Source organism: Nycticebus coucang, chromosome 2, assembly GCF_027406575.1.
Source record: "Nycticebus coucang isolate mNycCou1 chromosome 2, mNycCou1.pri, whole genome shotgun sequence".
NCBI lineage: Eukaryota > Metazoa > Chordata > Mammalia > Primates > Lorisidae > Nycticebus > Nycticebus coucang.
Genome location: NC_069781.1, coordinates 72,506,256 through 72,529,989, shown reverse-complemented (window position 1 = coordinate 72,529,989; position 23,734 = coordinate 72,506,256). Strand labels below are relative to the sequence as shown.

The 23,734-nt window shown below is 36.3% G+C and overlaps 1 protein-coding gene across 3 annotated transcripts in view; it reads left to right on the top strand.

Moving 5' to 3' along the window:
- The window catches only part of IL33 (interleukin 33), a 42,557-nt gene extending 21,977 nt beyond the window's left edge, over nt 1–20,580 (top strand). The window contains exons 2-8 of one of the 3 annotated variants that reach the window (XM_053579013.1): nt 5,013–5,120; nt 11,299–11,439; nt 11,960–12,079; nt 13,702–13,809; nt 14,570–14,620; nt 16,690–16,781; nt 18,381–20,580. In XM_053579013.1, the coding sequence (XP_053434988.1) occupies nt 5,024–5,120; nt 11,299–11,439; nt 11,960–12,079; nt 13,702–13,809; nt 14,570–14,620; nt 16,690–16,781; nt 18,381–18,593 (822 nt within the window). In that variant the 5' untranslated portion in view covers nt 5,013–5,023 and the 3' untranslated portion in view covers nt 18,594–20,580. Of the gene's footprint in view, nt 1–5,012; nt 5,121–8,962; nt 9,014–11,298; nt 11,440–11,959; nt 12,080–13,683; nt 13,810–14,569; nt 14,621–16,689; nt 16,782–18,380 lie in introns of those variants that run through there. The other 2 variants (XM_053579009.1, XM_053579015.1) reach the window with 2 other exon arrangements.
- The last annotated feature ends 3,154 nt before the right edge of the window (nt 20,581–23,734 follow it).

Sequence of the window (23,734 nt, the reverse complement as noted above, 5' to 3'; positions counted from 1 at the left end):
ATTTTAGAAAATAGCATAAGTAAACTTATCTGTAATCTTTAAAGCAGGACAAAAAACCAGAAGTTCTAAATGAAAACACTGATTAATTTTATCACATGATATTTAGAAACTTATCTATTCCATTAAAAATAATGCCATTAACAAAGTATAAAGATAAATGACAATGGGGAAAAAGCAGTATCATATCACAGACGAGGGTTTAATTTCTTAACTTACAATGAGTCCATATACATCAATAATTTACAGAAATTCAAATCAGACTTTTTAAAAAAAAGATGTTCAAGCTCATTAAATAACGGAAAAAAATTGAAGACTATGAGATATTTACTACTTTTTATTTTTATTTATTTATTTGGAGACAGAGTCTCACTTTGTTGCCTGCGGTAGAGTGCCGTGGTGTCACAGCTCACAGCAATCTCAAACTCTTGGGCTCAAGTGATTCTCTTGCGTCTGCCTCCCAAGTAGCTAGGATTATAAGTACCTGCCACAATGCCTGGCTATTTTTTGAGACCAGGCCTCGCTCTGCCAGGCCTCACTCTTGCTCAGGATGCTCTCAAACTCATGAGCTCAAGCAATCCACTCACCTTGTCCTCCCAGAGTGCTAGGATTACCAGTATGAGCTACCGCACCTGACCAATTTTTCACTTTTTAGAAAGGCAAACATTTTAAAGTTGATGATGCTGGCTCAGCGCCTGTAGCTCAGCGGTTAGGTCACTGACCACATACACCGGAGGTGGTGAGTTCAAACCTGGCCCAGGGCTGCTAAACGACAATGATAACAACAACAAAAAATAGGTGGGGACTTGGCAGGCACCTGTAGTCCAAGCTACTTGGGATGCCGAAGCAAGAGAATCCTTAAGCCCAGGAGTTTGAGGTTGCAGTGAGCTGGGATAGCACTGCACTCTACTGAGGGCGACATAATGGGACTCTGTCTCAAAAAAAAAATAAATAAATAAAGTTGATGATGCCTGTTGTTGCTATGGGGATGGAGAAGAGGGCATTCACCTGTATCACTGACAAATTATAAATCAATACAAACTTTTAGAAGTCAATTGGGTAATATCTATCAAACTATAAAATACACATACCCTCTGTTCCAGCAATTCCACTACTAGAAATTTATGCTACCAATGAACTTAACAAAGGTTTCCCAAGAGTCACAACACACACACACTCAGCTGTGAAGAGAAAAAGGAAAGAAAATTCTGGAAACAAAGTGTTAAAGATTGATTATGTGAATATATATAACCTTATACGTATAACATTAATATGTTATCTAATTTATAATAAAATATTGGTTAAGACATATTTATATGATTGAATGCTATTTATAATGATACTTGTAAAAGAATGTTTCTAACATGAAAATGTTTATCATAAAATGTTAATTGGCAACTAGAAAAAGCAGCTTACAAAATATTTGTAGTATGATTTTTATTTTAATAAAATAGATGTACATACCATTTTTACCTAGAAAAAAGAATGTCAGGATCTATAGCATATATGCTTTCCTGTCATTTACATATTTTCTAAGTGCACATATACCAGTTTTATAATCAGAAAAAAGTTACTTAAACAGTTTTCACCTTCGTAGAAAAGAGGGACTTCAATAATCTATGTTCTTGTATACTTTATATTATGCAATAAACACTACAAGTCTGTGTCATAGAGGTTTTTTAAAAATTAATGATTAATTAAGCATAACTCTTTGGAAGTGCTTTCATTAAAATAATTTGAAAGCTCTGTTTAGTATTTGGCCGTAAAAAAAAAAAAATGCTCCCACACAGTCTGATGCATTCAACTAGTTCTATTTGCATTGGTTCATAATCAAACACTGCCACGCAATGTTGCTTAATCCCTGTGTGTATATAAGTAGAATTAGAATGTAGTTGCCTAAACTACTACCAATTGCTGACTACAGGAAACCACATTAACCGAGGCCAGTCCTTCCCATTTATAACTTAGGTGAGTATCATAACCAGTGTGCTGTATGTCACTGGAAAAAGCAGCAAAAAAGAACCAGTGATGTTTATATGACCATATGTTCTGAAATATATCTGATATAAAAAGAGGAAAATAAAGAGTTAAGTTTTAGTCTGAAAAAATGGTGAAAAGAACAATACTGTTTATTAAGGTTAAAGATTGTAGGTTGTTTGCAGAAAATGCTTTGTTTTTCAGAATAGGATTTGAAAATATTTTCTGACTATACTTTTGACTTATTATGTGATTCTAAAAAAGGTACTGGCTTTCTCAGTAACAACAACCCCATTGTAAATGTGGTATTTTCCACTTTGTATCACTCTTGCTCAATTAGGCAAGCTAAAGTTGGTTTAGAGCAGTGATATAATGATAAATCTGGGTTGTGTCACCATGTGAAAGAACATGGAACTTTCAGCAATTTATGACAGAGAATTCTGTATTTTTTCAGTATATTACTGTAACTCAGCTTGATCATTAAGCTATCGCACCCACTGATGATCCTTGCCTGAATCAAGTATTAAATTGGAGGCTGCAACATGGTGATCTGCCATCTATCTAACATCACTTCTATAATGAATAGATTCCTTCCTATTCATTCATTCTTGAGAAATGCCATGAACTTGTAGGTTTCTTTTTTCATTAAATGCTTTGCTGTCAATTACCATTGTTACTGTTTTGGGGTTTTTTTGTTTTTGTTTTTACAGTTTTTGTCTAGGGCCGTGTTTGAACTCGCCACCTCCAGTATATGGGGCCGACGCCTCACTCCTTGGAGCCACAGGTGCCACCCCATTGTTACTGTTTTTGATCCTTAAATTGTGCCAAATGTGGCCAGCAGAAGACCTTTCATGATGGCTCATGGATGCTTTTGACACAACCTCATAAGTTTTTGTATGACTTTACTGCTTCTGGCACAACAGGATGCTCCATGTTCATTACCGCATTATCAACTACAGATCTGGAGTCATGACTCCTTTTAGTGAAGAAAGCATTTAGAAACTAAGATATGGAACACTGATTTTTCTGACTGAATTCTATATTCCAGGGTTTTTCTCATGGCTTCTGTTGTTTTATATTTGTATCTCCTTTCCCCTACAATGAAACCCATGTAACATCAATATATCCATTTACTTGCTCTATACTACGTCTCAGATTTCCAATGCAAATTTTACCCCTATCAATAAACCCAACAAGTAAAATTTAAGGTTTCTTTACAGTTGTTTTTGACTATGACTATACTGCCAAAAACAACAACAAGGATATGTTCTGAGAAATGCATCATTAGGCAATTTCAGCACTGGGTGAATATCATAGAGTATAATTAGTATAGCCTACTACACAACTAGGGAATATAGTATAGCCCCTTGCTCCGGGCTACAAACCTGTACACCATGTTACTCTACTGAATACTGTAGGCAACTGTAACAACATGCTAAATATTTGAATATCTAAACAGATTAAACATAGACAAGGTACAGTAAAACTACCATATAATAGGGCAAAAAAATGGTATACCAGCCATGAATGCAGCTCACAGGAGAGAAGTTGCTCTGGTGAGTAAATGTGAAGACCTGGGACATTACTTTATATCACTGTAGACTTTATAAATGCTACACTATCTATCTTTAAAAATTTTTCTTTTTGCAATAATACATTAACCTTACTTGCTGTAACATTTTTACTTTATAAACTCTTTATTTTAACATTTTGACTCTTCTGTAGTAACTTAGCTCAAAACACACACTGTACAGCTGTATAAAAATATTTATACCCTATCATACTATATATTTTGTATTTTTTAAATTTTTTAGTTTTCTACTTTTTAAACATTTTTGTTAAAAACTAAGACAAACACACACACATAAGCTGGGGTCTATCCTACCTCCCTGGAAGCTCTTTGAGAGCAATAGCACATGTGGACCTGCCATCTCCTATGATAATAATACCTTCTGGAATACCTCTTGATCGACCTGCCTGAGGTTACTTTAAGTTAACTTTTTAAAAAATAAGTATAAGAGGCTCAGTGCCTGTAGCTCAGGGTGCCAGCCACATACACCAAGGCAGGCAGGTTTGAACCCAGCCCAGGCCTGCTAACCAACAATGACAACTACAACAAAAAAACAGCCGGGCATTGTGGCCGATGCCTGTAGTCCCAGCAACTTGGGAGGTTCAGGCAAGAGAATCACTTTAGCCAAAGAGGTTGAGGTCGCTATGAGCTGTCACACCACAGCACTCTACCAAGGGTGACGTAGTAAGACTCTGTCTCAAAAAATAAATAAATAAAAATAAGTGTAATTTATAATAATGATAAAAAGCATAGTATATCAAATACTAAGCCAATAATATGTGTAGAGTCATTTATTATTAAATATTACATAATGTACATAATTGTATGTGCTATACTTTTATACAACTGGCAGCACAGATTTGTTTATACCAGCATCACCATAAAGGTGATAATGAATTGCACTACAATGTATCAATGGCTATAGTCACTAGGCAATAGGAATTTTTTCAGCTCAGTTATAATCTTTTTTTTGTTTGTTTTGAGATAGAGTCTCACTATGTCACCCTCTGTAGAGTGCTGTAGTGTCACAGCTCACAGCAACCTCTAACTCTTGGGCTTAAGTGATTCTCTTGCCTCAGCCTCCCAAGTAGCTGGAACCATAGGCACCTGCCACAATGCCTGCTATTTTTTGTTGTAGTTGTCATTGTGTAGCTGGCCCGGGCTGCGTTCGAACCCGCCAGCCCTGGTACAGGTGGTCAGCACCATAACCACTGAGCTATGGGCGCCGAACCCTCAATCATAATCTCATGGGACCACCATCATATATATGGTCAGTCATTGACTGAAACATCATTATGCAGTGCATGACTTATTCTAGTAAGAATGTATATTTAGAATACTATGCTCAAATTTTACTAAAGTAATTATTTTCTCTATATATTTATCCATTTTATAGTGAGTTAGCCACAGTTGTTTCTGCTAGTTTTCAAGTTGATAACAATTGAACTAATATATTTTAATTCAACAGAAACCTGAAAAATGAAGCCTAAAATGAAGTATTCAATGAACAAAATTGCCCCAGCAAAGCTGAACTGCATAGCAAACAAAGCCATGGAAACGTCTTGCAAGCCAATAAGTAAGCATTTTGAATATTTTCCATGCTACGTTTTATCTGCTTATCTGTTATTAAAGCCTTATTATTCCAATGTTCATACATGCTGTCTTATCAAAAGTTACTAAGAATACAAAAACTGAAATCAAAAGAGATGTCTCATAAGGGTATAATACAGCAGATTTTAGTTTTGAACAGTATATTTAGCCAGCTTTTGTTTATCTGATACATTTGTTGTCAGGAGAATAAGTACCATGCTGGCTATGGTACTAGATATTTTTCTTAGTTACATTTCAAACTGCACAGGAATAGCTCAGATAATTTAAATTTGCGAGTAGTGGCACGTGTCCATAGCACAGTGGTTACAGCTCCAGCCACATACACTGAGGCTGGCAGGTTCAAACTCAGCCCTGGCCAGCTAAAGAACAATGACAACTGCAACAAAAAATAGCTGGGCATTGTGGCGGGTGCCTGTAGTTCCAGCTACTTGGAGGCTGAGGCAAGAGAATCACTTAAGCCCAAGAGTTTGAGGTTGCTGTGAGCTGTGATGCCACAGCACTCTACCAAGAGTGACAAAGTGAGACTCTCTCTCAAAAACAAAACAAAACAAAATTTGCGAGTAGTGACAGACTTAATCATTGCCTTTTACATCAACCATTTCTCTCTTCCCACATCTCCTACCACCAAATCTCCCAAATCTTTTCCCTAATTAACTAACAAAATTTTAAACTGATTAAAATTTTCATTCAACTGATTAAAAGTTTCATTCATTAAACTTTCATTCCACAAATATTTGTAAAGACTTTGGTGTATCAAGCATGTGGTTGTGACTTAAGACTATTGATAAAGGTGAGAATAAGTGAAGATATTAGGATAATCTAGAGCTCAAATAAAAATAAATAAATAAAGCAGAAGCAACAAGAGACACTCAAGTTTATCTACTTATAAATTAAAAGAGTTTGACATAAGATTAAAGGTAAATAAAGTCAGGTAACGGCTACAGGTCTGATATTAAAGAGCTGTATTCCTCTTTAATTCTTAAAATTATCTATTCTGGAAGTAATCATGAAAACTTATACTCCAAATTCATATGGGAGCAGTAAGTAACACAAAAGCGTTAACAGAGCCATGGTGCCCAGGAAAGAAAACATAAGACAAAGAATGATGGCGGGGACGAGCTTATCCTTGTCTGGATGCTCCTTTCGATTTCTCTGAACATCTTTAAATCTAGAAGAGAAAGCAGTGTTAAAGAATATGATTTCTACCCTATTGTGTCCTCCATGAGTCTCTGACTCACCACATTCTCTTGGGTAACCACAGAAAACACTGATTTGATTGTGGTTTCTGAATGGCCAGGAAATCATAATTAAATTAGTCCTTTTATTTGTAGCTGAGTCAAAATGCTGTTTGCAGAAAGTGACTCATGTTGAAATTTAATTGCAATTGTGACAAGAGATGGGATCTATAAGGTGTGATTAGATCCTAAGGCTCTGACCTGTGAATAGATTGATGTCATTATCACAGGAGTGGGTTTGTTATCACAGGAGCAGGTTTCCGATAAAAGAATGAAATTTGATCCCGTTCTTTCCCTGTCTTGCATATTCTCTTAATATATGATGTTTTTAGCCAGACTATGACACAGTGAGAAGGTCTTCACCACATTCAGCCCCTTAATCTTGGCCTTCCAGCTTCCAGGACTAGGGGCCAAATAAATCTCCTTTCTTTATAAATTATCCAGTCTATGGCATTCCATTATGGCAGGAGAAAATAGACTAAGACAGGTATATCTTAGTTTAGGGTAGCTGTAGGTCTTCCAGCAAAGATGTCCAGAATTCAGGAGGATATACACAGAAATAGATAGAGGTGCTTTATAGAAGGGGTGTCCAACCTGTGGTCAGGTCCGTGGGCCACATGCTGATTTTTCTGAGGACTTTTTTGCTTATCTGTGGCACTGGATATCATGAAAAGTATGCATGGACCTTGTGTTTTGCTAATCATCTTTAGTCAGTGTTTGTGTATTTATTGTGTAGCCCAAGACAACACTTTAATTTTTCCAATGTGTGGCAGAGAAAAAAAAAAAAAAAAGGTTGGACACCTGTGCTTTCAGGTATCTGAGTTAAAATGCCCTAGGGAGAAAAAGCAACAGTTAATAAAGCCCAGGAGAAAAACTGAAGATAGTGTTATAGTTTGGAGCATTTGGGGGAGTCATCAGCCTCTAAAACGGTGATTGAAGTCACTGGAACAAGCAAGACTACCCAGAAAGAAGGAGCAAGACACTGGGCACGGTTGCTCACTCCTATAAACTCAGCCCTCTGGGAGGTCAACGTGGGTGCATTGGTTGAGCTCAGGAGTTCAAGACCAGCCTGAACAAGAGCAAAACTCCATCTCTACTAAAAACAGAAAAAACTAGCTGGGCATGGTGGTGCATGACTGTAGTCCCAACTACTCAGGATGCTGAGACAAGAGGATCATTTGAGCCCAAGAGTTTGAGGTTGCTATGAGCTATGATGATGCCACAGAACTGTACCCTAGGCAACAAAAGAGGACAGGCAAGAGAAGAAGGCAAAAGACAAAACCTTGAGGAATACAAACATTTTAGGAGCAGACGGAGGAGAAATAACTAACAGTTATTGAAGTAAACTGATCAAAGAGAAACAAGAAGAACCTAAGAGGACTGGTGATACAGTGATAAGGGAAAAAGGGTTCAAAGAAGGAAGAGGTTCCAAGAGTCAAATGACGGAGTCAGACCAAGAGTAGTAAGCAGCAAAATAGGTGTTTGTGGAAGAAATGAAAAATGAAGTGATTAACTTTCATAGTTTCTGTCACACATAGTCTAGCTCTCTAAGTGGAAGAATTATAGAAAAAATTCCAGGGCCTTTCCCATTTACTCACCAGAAATCCCTGAGGGAAATGAATGCTCTTGGAAGATAAAATTAGTTATAAGAATTTTCTTAAAATTCCTCACTAAGCCACTGCCCTCGGAGAACAGCCAGATGGAGACATACACAGTGGTAGCAGTCCTTATATGTTTGAGCTGATTCTTTGACCCCAGTGGAACACTCTCTCTCCTACAGAGTCCTCATGACTATGCAGCTTTGTACTTTCAAACCCAGAATACAACTCCCATGCTTTCTGCTGCCCAGAATACCAAAGTTTACATTCTTCCAAATTCTTCCAATGTAAATTATTTGTAATACTTCAAATGGAGTCATCCCTCACCCCTACCCTATTGTACCCCATGCTTGGGGTCTCACTAGATCCTGGCCTCTGTATCCATACCTTTAACTCTCAAACTCTTTCTTCTTTTACATGCATAATACTTCATCAGTACTGTGACCCTTACTTCTAACTACCCAAGACCAATATTCTGCTCCTCATAGAGTCCACATTTGATATTAAACATTCCTATCATGTCTGCATGTAATGTGGACCACATTAAAAGAAGAATTTAAAGGGCGGTGCCAGTGGCTCAAAGGAGTGGGGCGCCAGCCCCATGTGCCGGAGGTGGCAGGTTCAAACCCAACCCCAGCCAAAAACGGCAAAAAAAAAAAAAAGAAGGATTTAAAGTACGAGCATACTTTTGGTATAGTCTTGTATTTTTTGGCTATGAAGAGACAGCATAATACAGTTGCTATTGTTTAAATGTCCTCACCAAAACTCATGTTAAAATTTAATTGTTACAGTGTTGAGAAACAGGAAGTGATAAGGTCATGAGGGGTCCACCTTCATGAATGAATTAATGCTGCTATCACAGGAGTGGGTCAGTTGTCACGAGACTAGGTTTGTTTTAAAAATGAGTTCTCCCAATTTCCTCTCTCTGTCTCGTGGGTTTATTTCTGCCTTCCACCTCTTCCACCAAAGGATGACTTTTACTACATGCCAGCACTATGCTCTTGGATTTTCCAGCTTCTTGAACTGTGAGAAATTAATTTCTTTTCTTTATAAACTACCCAGTTTGTGGTATTGTCATAGCAGCAGAGAACAAAGTGACAATAGTTAATAAAATATTATACTAAATTAGTTGTCAGGAGAACAATTACAATGCTGGGTCTGCTACTAGTTAGCTTTGTAAATTATCTTTTTATCTGTAAAAATGCTACTATATAAATGTGAGATGCTGAAGTCAGTATCTCTGAATTATGATTCAATGTTAGGAAGTTCCAAGGTGAATGTGAACATAATTAAGTGGCCCTTCCCTGTTCAGACAGTTGAAGATACTTAAAGGGAGCTACCTATCTATCTCAATTGGGGAAAAGATATGGATAATTCAAAATAATAGCTAACAAAGGTTTATTCCATGTGACTTTTAGAAACATTATTTTAAGAAGACCAGTATCCTGGAGAATTAAAAGAAACTAAAAGAAATAAAATGGATCCAAGAATCTCAAATAATTATTTTCTTTTCTGAATTGCTGCAAATTGAAATTTGACTGTATTGTATAAATTCCTTGATCATTTACTATAATGTTAAAAATTGAGATTCTATAACTCATGTATTATAATATTCTATCTGACTCTTAAAGGCTTTTTAGGATATCAAAGTAGCAAATTTAATTTTTTACTTGAAATGTAAATATTTCTTTGCTAAATTAAAAAAGAATTACTAAATAATCGATTAACTTTTTAATTTCAATTTATTTAATTTGAATTTCCATTTTTTTAGTCCCTCAAATTTCTGTGCAGCTTATTCTTAGATGTAGGTAAGTGGACGGTAATGGAAATAAAAATTTTGGTATTATATACCTTCGTCACAATTTCTCACCAGATCTGTAGCCTTAGGCAAATGTCATAACTTTTAAGGGCTGCAGATCATCACCTGTTAAATGGGGATAATAACATCTACTTTGTAAGATTACTGTGAATGATTAAATGAAGAAATATGTAAAATTATTAGTAGAGTGTGTGGCTCACTTAGTAAATACCAGGGTTTAAAATTTGTTTTTAGGCTCGGTGCCCATAGCACAGTGATTATGGTGCCAACCACATACACTGAGGCTGGCGGGTCCAAACCTGGCCCAGGCCAGCTAAAACAACAATGACAACTGCAACAAAAAATAGCTGGCGTTGGGACGGGTGCCTGTAGTCCCAGTTACTTGGAAGGCTGAAGCAAGAGAATCGCTTAAACCCAAGAGTTTGAGGTTGCTGTGAGCTGAATGCCATGGCACTCTACTGAGGGCGACATAGTGAGACTCTGTCTCAAAAAAAAATTTTTTTTAATTTCTTTTTTTAGAGATGAGATCTTGCTGTGTTGCCCAGGCTGATCTCAAACTCCTGGCATTAAGCAATCCTCCCACCTCAGCCTCCTGAGTCACTAGAATTACATACAGGATGAGCTACCATGCCTGGCTTGGCTGTTATTTTAATGTCAGCAACCTTTGTAGACCACAGCTATCCTTCCAAAGTTATTAAAAGTCTATATTCTAGATAAGTAGAAAAAATTCAGATTTCATAGGAATAAAATGTCTCCCACAGTTATGATATGATATGTTGGATGTAGAGTTTCAACAATATGAAATTCTAAAACCCAACATTTTTTCTAAAGTTTTCACAATTCATTTTGCAGCAAAATATGACCGGAATTCATTTTGTCAGTTAAACCCTGACCTGAACTAACATGAAGTCTTTATTTCACTTTATTTCACAAATTTTCCTGTCTCACTATAAAGTTAACTAGTTTTTTATTACGGAGTACTGCCCCAGTCCCTCCTGGGAGTACTATACACATGTAGTATAGGTTCTACATTGCAATCCTAAAATCTATAAAGCTCTGATTTGTGAAATACAGCTGGTCCCAAAGGTCTCTGATGAGATAATGTGAATGTGAATTTGCTTTCTTGGACTGCTTCACTCAGAGGTTGTAAAAGAACTAATATGGCTCAGCACCTGTAGCACAGTGGTTATGGGGCCAGCCACATACACCGAGAGTGGCGGGTTTGAACCTGGCCTGGGCCAGCTAAACAACAATGACAACTGCAACAAAAAATAGCCGGGCATTGTGGTAGGCGCCTGTAGTCCCAGCTACTTGGGAGGCTGACACAAGAAAATCGCTTAAGCCCAAGAGTTTGAGGTTGCTATGAGCTGTGATGCTACAGCCCTCTACCAAGGACGACATAGTGAGACTCTGTCTCAAAACAAAAAAAATTAGAAGAAGAACTAATATGAATGGAATGAAACAATCTCACAATTTTTTTCAATTGTTTAGAATCCCAGCAGAAGGCTGAAGAAGTATGCCATTCCTATGTCATGAAGCTACGCTCTGGCCTTCTCATAGAAAAGAAGGCCTGTTACTTTAGGAAAAAAACCACCAAAAGGGCTTCCTTAGGAAAGAAACCACCAAAAACAGGTAAGGGGAATTGTATCCTCCCTGGCAATAGTGTTAAGTATCTATCTGCCTTAACTTATCACATTTAAGTATATAGCTTTTTCTCCTCACCCAAATATTCCTGCTGAGAAAGAGTAAGGATGATGAACTTCCTCCTCATCATTTAAAAAAGGGCGTATATAGAGTTTTTAATATGAGAGAAATGGTTATGTTACATTATTAAATGAAAACAGCTGATATAAAATTCTATATAAATATGTTTACAATATTTGTAAGTGATTTTTTTTTTTATTTAAAGAAAGTAAACTAAAATATTAATAGCGGTTGCCTTTTCAGTGTTGAGACTAGTTTTCTTTCTCCTGCTCTCTAGTATGTCCTTCTGCTGGGGTATAATTGTGCCAGGAGGCATTGATCCTTTCAGACTATGGGATGACCAAAGCCCTGAAGTCAGTCACTACTGTCCTCCTCTGGGAATCCTCAAAGGGGCATCTGTGCAGAATGGAGATTGATAGTCCATCTCTATCTCCACCCCATTCTGTAGGTGTAAAAGAACATCTGTCACTCACTGCCTTTCAACAACAGTCTACTATGGAGCACTTAGCCTTTGGTATACCTGAGATCCAGAAATATGCTAGAACACTTCCTGTTTCGAGTCCTACAGGTATGACTGGTTTACAGGAGTGGTGTGGGGGCGAGGAAGGCAGTGAGACAAAGGACCCTAGCAAGTGCTACTCCAGATAGCATTCCCAAGTCTATATCTCCATGTGTATTAGAAACTTCTGTCCATTTGCAGCTGTTGTACTCACTAACAGTATCCAAAATAGGTGCACGGTATCTGTTCTAACAAAGCATCTGTATTCTATTGTTAGCATTCCATCATAATGTTGAATGCTTGCTATGGATTAAAATCCTATATATGTTATTCTTGGTAAAATATTTTGCCTTAAGGACAAAAACAAAAGTTTCAACATTTTGATCATAAAAGAAAGAACTACTATATTTTCTAAATATAATTTCAACATTTTATGCATTTTAAATAATAATTAAAATGGTTTTAAATTTTATCAACTACTTGTTCAAAGTTCCAAGCTGATGATGGCTATCAAAAAAATGAAGAGATTGGCCAAGTGCAGTGACTCACACCTGTAACCCTAGTACTCTAGGAGGCCACAAAAAAAAAAAAAAAAAAGATCATTGATAAGAAAACCAGGAAATTGCACATTGCCCTTACAAACATTATTTCTAATATAAATGTTTTAACTTCCCAGAAGCAATATTGAAGTTCCTCATTAAGTATTTCTTTCTTCTTCTTCTTCTTTGTTTTTGTTTTTTTGTTTGTTTGTTTGTTTTTGTGAGACAGTCTCACTCTACTGCCCAGCCTAGAATGCCATGGTGTCAGCCTACCTCATAGCAACTTGAAACTCATGGGTTCAAGCAATCCTCCTGCCTCATCCTCCTGAGGCAGGAGGCACCAATGCCCAGCTAATTTCTCTATTTTTAGTAGAGATACAGGGTTTTGCTCTTGCTCATGCTGGTCTCAAACTCTTGAGCTCAAAAATGGCACAGCAAACATAAAAAATGATAATACAGTATTTTTACAGGCTGATGAGGTAAACTGGAGCAGAGTAAGGGACTACTGATATGGAGTAGTCATGGAAAAAAATTTCTTTACACATTTTCTTTACCTTATAGAATTATGCTAAAAATATATATATACAAAATACTAAGGAGAATGTTAAATTGAATTTGTATATGGAATTTAAAGTAAATGATTTAGAAATACTTGGGCTGGGTATGGTGACAGCAAATTTTTTTAATTTAGCCAAAGGATAGAACAAGGCTCGCATCTACATACCCCAGGACTGCTGAAAATCTCTGAGTGATGCCACACTTTATAGAAAGACATTATTTATCCATGTCTATCAAAATACAGTCCCTTTTCCACAGACCCCAGACCACAGGGATTTAGGAAGTGGAGGTTTCTTCACCCACTATCTATCACTTTCCATCTTCCTCTTTATCGAACCCTCCCAAAGAACACTACAGTACATAGCTTCCAGGGCCTTCTTGCAGGAAACTAGCACCTTTAATCCCATTCAGGCGTCACACCTCAGTCTTTGAACATTGTAAAGCTTGTGCCAAAGACTTTTACAACAGTAAGAAAGTGCAGTTCAAAATGTAAAGATATTCTTTTGAGCAAGTATTTTTTAAAAATTGCCAAAAGAATTGTTCCTGACAACAAATTGTTTGAATTCTTAATGACAGGAATTTCACCTATTACAGAATCTTTTGCTTCCCTAAGCACATACAATGATCAATCCATTACTTTTGCTTTGGAAGATGGAAGTTATGAGATCTACATTGAAGACTTGAAAAAAGATCAAGAGAAAGGTAGCACATTTCCTTTTGTCTATACTGATATAATGATCACTACTAAAAGCATTTTTCTTTAAATCTGCCAAACCATAAACAATGGATTAGCTTAGACACATGCTGTGCTAATAGATCATGCTGTGTGCTAACTACAGTGCCTTGGCAGTGGATGACTGAACATCACTATGTAGAGAAAGATTTAGAAGCTTAGTCAGGGTTGATCAGGGAAGAATGCTGATATTGAGAAGTGGTATCTACTGTGAAAGGTGGAAGGACGGACCATGTGTACTTGCTATCTCTAAATTACCCACTGATCTTTCCAACCTATCACTATCACCAAAGTATAACCTTTAGGAAAAGAATATGTTAGTGTTCTGAATGATATTTTAAATATTTTAATAATAACGGTGTTGGAGAATTCACCAGAGTATGATCATGTATTTGAGACCTTTCTCAAAATACAAAAGTTTTGCTTTTATTGATATATGATAAAAAGGGAAGATATTTTCTGATATTTTATACACACACACAGAAGATGCCAAAAGATGTATACTCAGTTAAAGAAAGAAAAACACTGTTTTAAGTTTGTAATATTCAAATTGCATTTGACTTTTGCAATTATAAGAGGTGCTCAATGTGACTTGTATTCATCTTTTATTGTTGATATATATAGAGTATTATAACATATATATACATAAACATATATACATATATGTTGGAACTGAAATCTTTTGATAAAATTGTATTTCACCAAGGAATTTTATACATTATATTTCAGACAAGGTGTTACTGCGTTACTACGAGTCTCAACGCTCCTCGAGTGAATCAGGTAATTTGGAGGGTAGGGAGCTGTAGAGCTTAAATTCTTAAATTTGCAGTAAAGGTAAATTTAAAATCCTCCACAAGAAAAGAAGACAGTCTCAGAAGGTTCTTGCCAGTCCAAGCTCATAGTAAAATCTTAGATTCTTTGAGAGTTTACTCTATCCTATCCATTTTTCAGTTTAATACTTAGGATAAAGGTTTGGCTACCTTTAACAGAGATCCAAAATAATAGTAGCTTAAGTTAGATAAAACTTTATTTCTGCCTTAGGTAGGGCTGAAACAGCAGTTCTGCTGAACAGGCTGTCTAGGAACCTAGCTTCTTCCATTATGCAGCTCTTGACACCATGACAATATCCAATCAGCAGAAAAGAGGAAGACAGATGCATGCCCTCTCCTGCCCTTTAAGAGCATAACCTGGAAGTTATACCTAACAGTTCCACTCATCTAACATGGTCAAAACTTACTCCTATTGCTATACTTAGCCATCCATAAGAAGACAGGCTGTAAAATGTTCTATCATTATACAAGAAGAGGAACTGGATATTGGGGGACAACTATCAGCAGCCTTACAGGCAGACAGGGAAGCTGATGCCAGAGAAGTGCCGATTAGAGTCACAGCTCTTCAGTTAGAAAGCATATAAGAAAACTAACCTCTCTCTAATTGAGAAGTGCCCTCTATTTAACCAATGACTCTTTAGTTTTGAGTACAAATTTTCTAAGAGACCTGTTGGTGAATGAAGTAGTTTAGACTCTTTTCCTGGATGTTAAATTCATTTAAATAAAGATGAATTATGGAGCCAAGAGGCCCAGGGCCCGGGTGGCAGGTGGAGACGCGGGCGCCCTCCCCGCTCCGGCCCGCGCGAGCATTATTTTTTGCAGATCTAGAAAAAATAGTTCTACGCTTCCTATGGAATCAGAAAGATCCTGAATAATGAGTGCAACCTTATGTAATAAGAACAAATCTGGAAGCATCACTTTACCAGGCTATACTACATGGCTATCATAATTAAAGCAGCATGGTACTGGCATACAAATAGAGACACAGACCTGTGGATCACAGCAGAGAACCTGCACATGAAACCATCCTCATAGTCCCCTCTGATCTTTGACAAACCAGACAAAAACATACACTGGAAAAAAGAATCTCTATTCAATAAGTGGTGCTGGGAAAACTGGATAGCCACATGTAAAAGACTGAATCAGGCCCCACATCTCTTGTCACTCACAGAAACTAAACACAGTGGACAGTAGACTTAAACTTATAATAAGAATTCTAGAATAAAATGTTGGAAAATCTTATAGATAGTGGCCTTGGTAAAGAATTTTTGAAGACGACCACAAAGTAGTCACAGCAACAACAGAAATAAACAAATGTGACCTGATCAAATTAAAAAGTATCTGCCCAGCCAAAAACTCAATCAGTAGAGCAAATAGACAACCTACAGAATGGGAGAAAATATTTGCATGCTGTTCATCCGATAAAGGGCTGATAACCAGAATCTATAAAGAACTCAAGCAAATCAGCAAGAAAAGATCAAACATTTAAAAAATGGGCAGAAGACATGAACAGAAACTTTTCAAATAAAGATAGACTAAACAAAAACACATGAAAAAATGCCCGGTGTCTCTAATCATCAGGGAAATGCAAATTAATACCACATTAAGATATCAGACTTAACTCCAGTGAGACTGGCTTATATCAAAAAGTCCCCAAGCAACAGAAGCTGGTGTGGATGTGGAAAGAAAGGAACACTCAGACACTGTTGGTGGGACTGCAAACTAGTACAACCCCTGTTGGAAATTCTATGGAGATACCTCAAAGAACTGAAAGTAGACCTCCATTGATCTAGCAACCCCACTACTAGGTATTTACTCAAAGGAAAAAACAAAAAATTTTATGAGAAAGACTCTTGCACTCAAATGTTTATTGCAGCACAATTCACAGTGTCAAAAGATGTGGAAACAACCCAAATGTCCATCAATACATGAGTGGATTAATAAAATGTGGTATATGTAAAAAAAAAAAGATTAATTATGATTCTTAACTTTATCATTTTTAAATTTCTTAATTATAAGGTGACGATGTCGATGGTAAGATGTTAATGGTAAACCTGGGTCCTACAAAAGACCTCTGGCTGCATGCCAACAACAAGGAGAACTCTGTGGAGGTAATAGAAATATGATTATATAACTGTTGTGACTGCATCCCTTTATGTAGATTTGAGTGTTTGGTATTTTGCAAATACTACTACCCTGTTTCCCCGAAAATAAGACAGTGTCTTATTTTAAGGTGTGCTCCCAAAGATGCGCTAGGTCTTATTTTCAGGGGACGTCTTATCTTTCCTGTAAGTAGGTCTTATTTTCAGAGGATGTCTTATTGACTTTAGGAACTACTATTTTCTTCTAGGAAGTGTTTCTAGTTATAATATATATATAACTATAATATATATAGAAGTGTATAATATAGAGTTCTTAAGCAAATTAAAAAATAATTTTATGCTCTAAGTCTGCTTAAGGGGAGGATCATAAACATTTCCATGTGCCAAGATTTATAAATATACTAACAATCTACATTCTGACCATAGGTTTACTGTATATTCTTCTTTAGTTAGTAGGTAGCATTATTATATTGGTCATAACAAGTAATTATAAATATCTTAAGGAACACAAACAAAGGTAAAGGAAAGAAAGACATAGGAGAGTATAACATAGAAGATAAATTATATAAATACAGGGTCCAGTATAGTGGCTTTTGCCCTGGGTGTAATCCTAGCACTTGGGAGGCAAAGACAGAAAGATTGCTTGAGATCAGAAGTCTGAGCCCAGTCAAAGCAAGAGTGAGATCCTGTCTCAACAAAAAATAGAAAAATCAGCTAGGTGTGGTGGCTTGTACCTGTAGTCCCAGCTACTTGGGAAACTGAGGCAGAAGGATTGCTTGAGCCCAGGAGTTGGAGGTTGCAGTGACCTATGACAATGCCAATGTACTCTAGCCTAGATGATAGCATGAGACCCTATCTCAAACAAACAAAACAAAAAAACCCCAGGAAACTAAAAAAATTATATAAATGCACAAATTTATAAAGCTAACACAGCCATGTAAGGCATATTAACACAAAGAATGAATGGTAGTCAGTATCTTTCTTAACAAAACACTACTAATATTTATGCCTTAATATAGTATTTGGCAAATATAAGTACTTAGTAATAAAATATGACTCATACTTAGTTCTATTATATAGAAAGTGCTATGCTAAATTTTACAAATACTCAGTTAATTCTCCTACTAATTGTACAATGGAGTTATTGTATTGGTCAGCTGTGTGGTGTAACAAACCATACCCAAAACTTAGTGGCTGAAAATAATCATCATTTATATTACTCATATATCTGTAAATACTTTGGGGATTGATTGATCTAGACAACTAGCTAGACAACAAAACTGAGGCTGAGGCTTGAGAAGTGAACCAACATGCCCAAAATAGCACATGTCACAGGGGTACAAATCCTGAACTGCTGCATCCAGATTTATTCAGCCAAGCCACACTGCCTCTCTGAGTATTGACTATCAATGAACTAAATCGAATCCACCCCTCACCCTTTTGTACTCTATTTGCTCTTCCTCCCTTCCCTCCCCTACTCACTAAGCAGGCTTGCTAGAGATAACAAATCATAAATAGTTATTCCCTTTTAGTTTCTAACACAGGGCGGTAAAGTTGACCCTGAACTTCCCAATCACATATTGATTGTGTTCTTTCTTGTTTCCTTAGCTCCACAAGTGTGAAAAACCATTGCCAGAGGCCTTCTTCGTCCTTCATAAGAAGCCCTTCAAATGTGTTTCATTTGAATGTGTTTCATTTGAATGTAAGAATGATCCTGGAAAGTTTATCGGTGTAAAGGATAAACAACTTGCCCTAATTGAAGTAGACTGTTCTGAGAATTTGAGCAGTGAGAATATCATGTTTAAGCTCTCTAAAACTTAATGTGATGGAAAGCTGTGGGTCTTGGTATGGATGGCCCAAATGCTACCTATGGAGAAGTAATAAGAGATAAAGAAAGAGATGGACAACATGCAAGGGAAATGGAGAGCGCTTTGTATGCCATGGAATGTTTTTCTTCTTCTTCCTTTTTTTTAATGTTTTCTTTCTTTCATATAAAAATATTTTTTTCTTATCCTTCAGTTCTGTTTTGTATTTCCCTCAGTAAAACTGCATATTTAATACAGGCATGAGTGTATTAAGTAATAAGGGTATTGGTAAGAAACTGCCAAAATTCAAAAGAGATATAGCCTAACCTTTTACTTTTTTCTATAGTCAATACAAAAAGAATTTCACATTTACCACTAAGGCCTCTGGGAAGTGTTAGCATCATAGCTCAAGTTTCCCTTTAGACAGGGATCAATTTTAAAGAGCTAGGTTCCAAATAATAGTCTCAAACATGACACGAGCTAGTAAAAAAAAAGGAAGACCAGATGCTATATAAAATGACCATTTCTCAGCTGAAATAAAACATCAAGTTTGTAGATGTCCTAGGCAACACTCAGATCAGGTCTCTCTTACTATAAAAGGTTAAGGAACTTTGAAAGGCTACATGACTAGCCAGGTAATATAAATGAATGAAAAAGGAAAGACAGTAGAAAAATTAAGAAAAATAAACCTAATACAACAGAAACTCCATCATTGACCACCTCCCTATTATAACCGCCTCCTTAAGTTGACCTAATTCTCATAAACTAAATATGTACATGTAAATATCAGTGTAATAGACCTACTTCCTTATGTTGACCAATACATACCTCCATATGTTGACCAGTTTATTACAGACCCTTGGTTGATAACTTACAGAAGTTTTACTGTATTTGTGGAGAATAATTTAACTTCTAATTGCTTTATTTTTAAAATTCTGATTTTTACATTCTGAGTTTCCTTTAAGTATGGCATTCTTACATCAGGATGTAAAATAAATTCTAGTTCAGACATAACATTTTATTTGTTAGAGTATCTAATAAACTAAAACTTAAAAAAATACATAACATATTTTAGGGCTTCCAAGTACCATGGAATCCAAGTACCACTAGATGAGATGTGGAATTAACATTAAAATGTCAATAACTGATTGTCCCTCATGTTTTTAGCATATTATCTCTTCAGACCTGGGCCCAGGATCTATGTCTTTCAAGGTACTCATTGTCACCTTGGACAAAGTTTCTTCCAATTCCTGCTTCCCACGTACACAGCCTTTTTGTTGTGCAGCTTCCTAAAGACCCCACTTACTATGAAATATTCATTTCACCTTTGTCTCTTCTTCACTTCTTTTGACTAACCATGTCCTTGATAAAGGTTTTACAACTCCTGAGTTTTATTCCTGTATTACATGACTTTTTGGATGCCAATACTTTTATTCTGCTTTGTCTATTTGATAGTGTAGAATTTTAGATAAAGCTATTAATGGGAATATTTTTTGTTGAATATCTTTGTGCTTTATTAGTACTAAGGAAGTAAAATTTATACTCAACCATATAATAACATTTTTTAACTATGAAAGGAATATTTTTTGCTTAAAGTCTTAACAATTTCTACTATAATTTTTCTTAGACTTAACACTCACAATAAATGATAAACATAATAGCAGAATATGAAATATGCCCTTATGAAATATGCCCTTTTCTGAAAGTGTGGGCTTTTAATTTCTAATTTGTTGAGACATATTGGACATAATTGCTGGTAGAACATAAGATAAAAGAAGCTAACCATTACGGTATAAAGGTATTTTAATTGTAAAACAATATATCTTTGTTTCATTACTTTGTCAATAGTTTTATCAAAGAGACAAAAATAAAAGTAGCATCTGTATCATCCTCTCTGAAAAAACACTAAATATCAACCATGTGCATCTGTATGATATACTTAAAATTATTAGTAAATAGCCAAATACGTCTATTATGTTGTTTATATTCTTGAATAAACTGTATTTTTCAAAAATATGTGAGACCATAAAGATTTTATCACAAAATGACTACTTTCTAAAATTCTTAAGTAAAAGTAAGCATAACCCAGTCCACCAATGTTGGTATCTGAAGTAGGTCATTTGTCTGATTTTTTTTTTTTTTTTTTTTTGAGACAGAGTTTCACTATGTCGCCTTTGGTAGAGTGCCATGGGGTCACAGCTCACAGCAACCTCAAACTTTTGGGCTTAAGCGATTCTCTTGCCTCAGCCTCCCAAGGAGCTGGGACTATAGGCACCCGCCACAACGTCCAGCTTTTTTTTGTTGCAGTTATTTAACTGGCCCAGGTCAGGTTTGAACCTGCCACCCTTGGTGTATGTAGCTGATGCCTTAATCACTGTGCTACAGGTGTGAAGCCTGTCTGATATTTTTGATGATCTAATACTAAGTAAGATTTTCAAGTAAAGAGATTGTGTCTTTTTCACCTTTGCACTTCCAGTGGGCTTTTGTTGGCTGGCACAAAGGAAGTAGTCAGTGATTTTTACTTAAGATCAAACAGCCAGCAGGTATCTGTACCAGAACTTCAACCTAAGACTTCTAATTCCTTATTTAGATATCTTTCTACTTGGCTAACTTGTTTTCTGTGTTTAATTTTCCTTTTTTAAAAAACACTTTCTGCCATCATTACAGTCAATGTAATTTGATTACAATATTCTAATGTGTGATAGCATTTTTGTCATTTACATACATTTTCTTTTTTTTTATTAAATCATACCTGTGTATATTAATGTGATCATGGGGCACCATACCCTGGTTTCATAGACCGTTTGGCACATTTTCATTACACTGGTTAACATAGCCTTCCTGGCATTTTCTTAGTTATTGGGCTAAGACATTTACATTCCACATTTACTAAGTTTCACATATACCCTTGTAAGATGCACCACAGGTGTAATCCCACCAATCTCCCTCTCTCTGCCTACCTCCCCCCTCCCTCCTCTCCCTTTCCCCCTTCCCCCTATTCTTAAGTTGTAACTGGGTTATAGCTTCCATGTGAAAGCCATAAATTAGTTTCATAGTAGGGCTGAGTACATTGGATTCTTTTCCTTCCATTCTTGAGATACTTTACTAAGAAGAATATGTTTCAGCTCCATCCATGTAAACATGAAAGAGGTAAAGTCTCCATCTTTCTTTAAGGCTGCATATTATTCCATGGTGTACATATACCACAATTTATTAATCCATTTGTGGATGGATAGGCACTTGGGCTTTTTCCATGACTTAGCAATTATGAATTGGGCTGCAATAAACATTCTGGTACAAATATCTTTGTTATGATGTGATTTTTGGTCTTCTGGGTATATGCCTAGTAGAGGAATTATAGGATTGAATGGCAGATCAATTTTTAGATCTCTAAGTGTTCTCCAAACATCTTTCCAAAAGGAATGTATTAATTTGCATTCCAACCAGCAGTGCAGAAGTGTTCCCTTTTCTCCACATCCATGCCAACATCTCTGGTCTTGGGATTTTGTGATATAGGCTAATCTTACTAAAGTTAGATGATATCTCAAAGTAGTTTTGATTTGCATTTCTCTGATGATTAAAGATGATAAGCATTTTTTCAAATGTCTGTAGGCTGCATGCCTGTCTTCTTCAGAGAAGTTTCTCTTCAAGTCCCTTGCCCGCCTGCAGTGGGATCACTTGTTCTTTTCTTGCTTATACGTTTGAGTTCTCTTTGGATTCTGGTTATTAAACCTCTGTTGGAGACATAACTTGCAAGTATCTTCTCCCATTCTGAGGGCTGTTTGCTCGCTTTACTTACTGTGTTCTTGGCTGTGCAGAAGCTTTCTAGTTTGATCAGGTCCCAGTAGTGTATTTTTGAAGCTGCTTCAATTGCCCAGGGTGTCCTCCTCATAAAATACTCGCCCAGACCGATTTCTTCAAGGGTTTTCCCTGCACTCTCGTCTAGTATTTTTATAGTTTCGTGTCTTAAGTTTAAATCTTTAATCCAGTGAGAGTCTATCTTAGTTAATGGTGAAAGGTGTGAGTCCAGTTTTAGTCTTCTGCAGGTTGCCAGCCAGTTCACCCAGCACCATTTGTTAAATAGGGAATCTTTTCCCCACTGAATGTTTTTAATTGGCTTGTCAAAGATTAAATAACGGTAAGTAGCTGGATTCATCTCTTGGTTCTCTACTCTGTTCCAGACATCTACTTCTCTGTTCTTGTGCCATTACCATGCTGTTTTGATCACTATCAACTTACAGTATAGTCTGAGGTCTGGTAGCGTGATTCCTCCTGCTTTGTTTTTATTTCTGAGTAATGTCTTGGCTATTCGAGGTTTTTTTCTGATTCCATATAAAACGAAGTATTGTTTTTTCAAGATCTTTAAAGTATGACAGTGGAACTTTAATAGGGATTGCGTTAAAATTATATATCTTTGGGTAGTATGGACACTTTAACAATGTTGATTCTTCCCAGCCATGACCATGGTATGTTTTTCCATTTGTTAACATTTTCAGCTATTTCTTTTCTTAGAGTTTCATAGTTCTCTTTATAGAGATCTTTCACGTCCTTTGTTAGGTAAACTCCCAAATTTTTCATCTTCTTTGGCACTACTGTGAATGGGATAGAGTCCTTAACTGTTTTTTCACCTTGGCTATTGTTGGTATATATAAAGGCTACTGATTTATGAATGTTGATTTTGTAACCTGAGACACTGCTGTATTCCTTGATCACTTCTAAGAATTTTGTAGTAGAATCCCTACTGTTTTCCACATATACAATCATATCATCTGCAAAGAGTGAAAGTTTGATCTCTTCTGACCCTATATGGATACCCTTGATCACCTTTTCTTCCCTAATTGTGATGGCTAAAACTTCCATTACAATGTTAAAGAGCAGTGGAGACAATGGGCAGCCTTGTCTGGTTCCTGATCTGAGTGGAAATGATTTCAATTTAACTCCATTCAATATGATATTGGCTGTGAGTTTACTGTAGATGGCCTCTATCCGTTTAAGAAATGTTTCTTCTATACCAATTTTCTTAAGTGTTCTGATCATGAAGGAATGCTGTATATTATCAAAAGCTTTTTCTGCATCAATTGAGAGAATCATATGGTCTTTGTTTTTTAATTTGTTTATGTGCTGAATTATACTTATAGATTTATGGATGTTGAACCA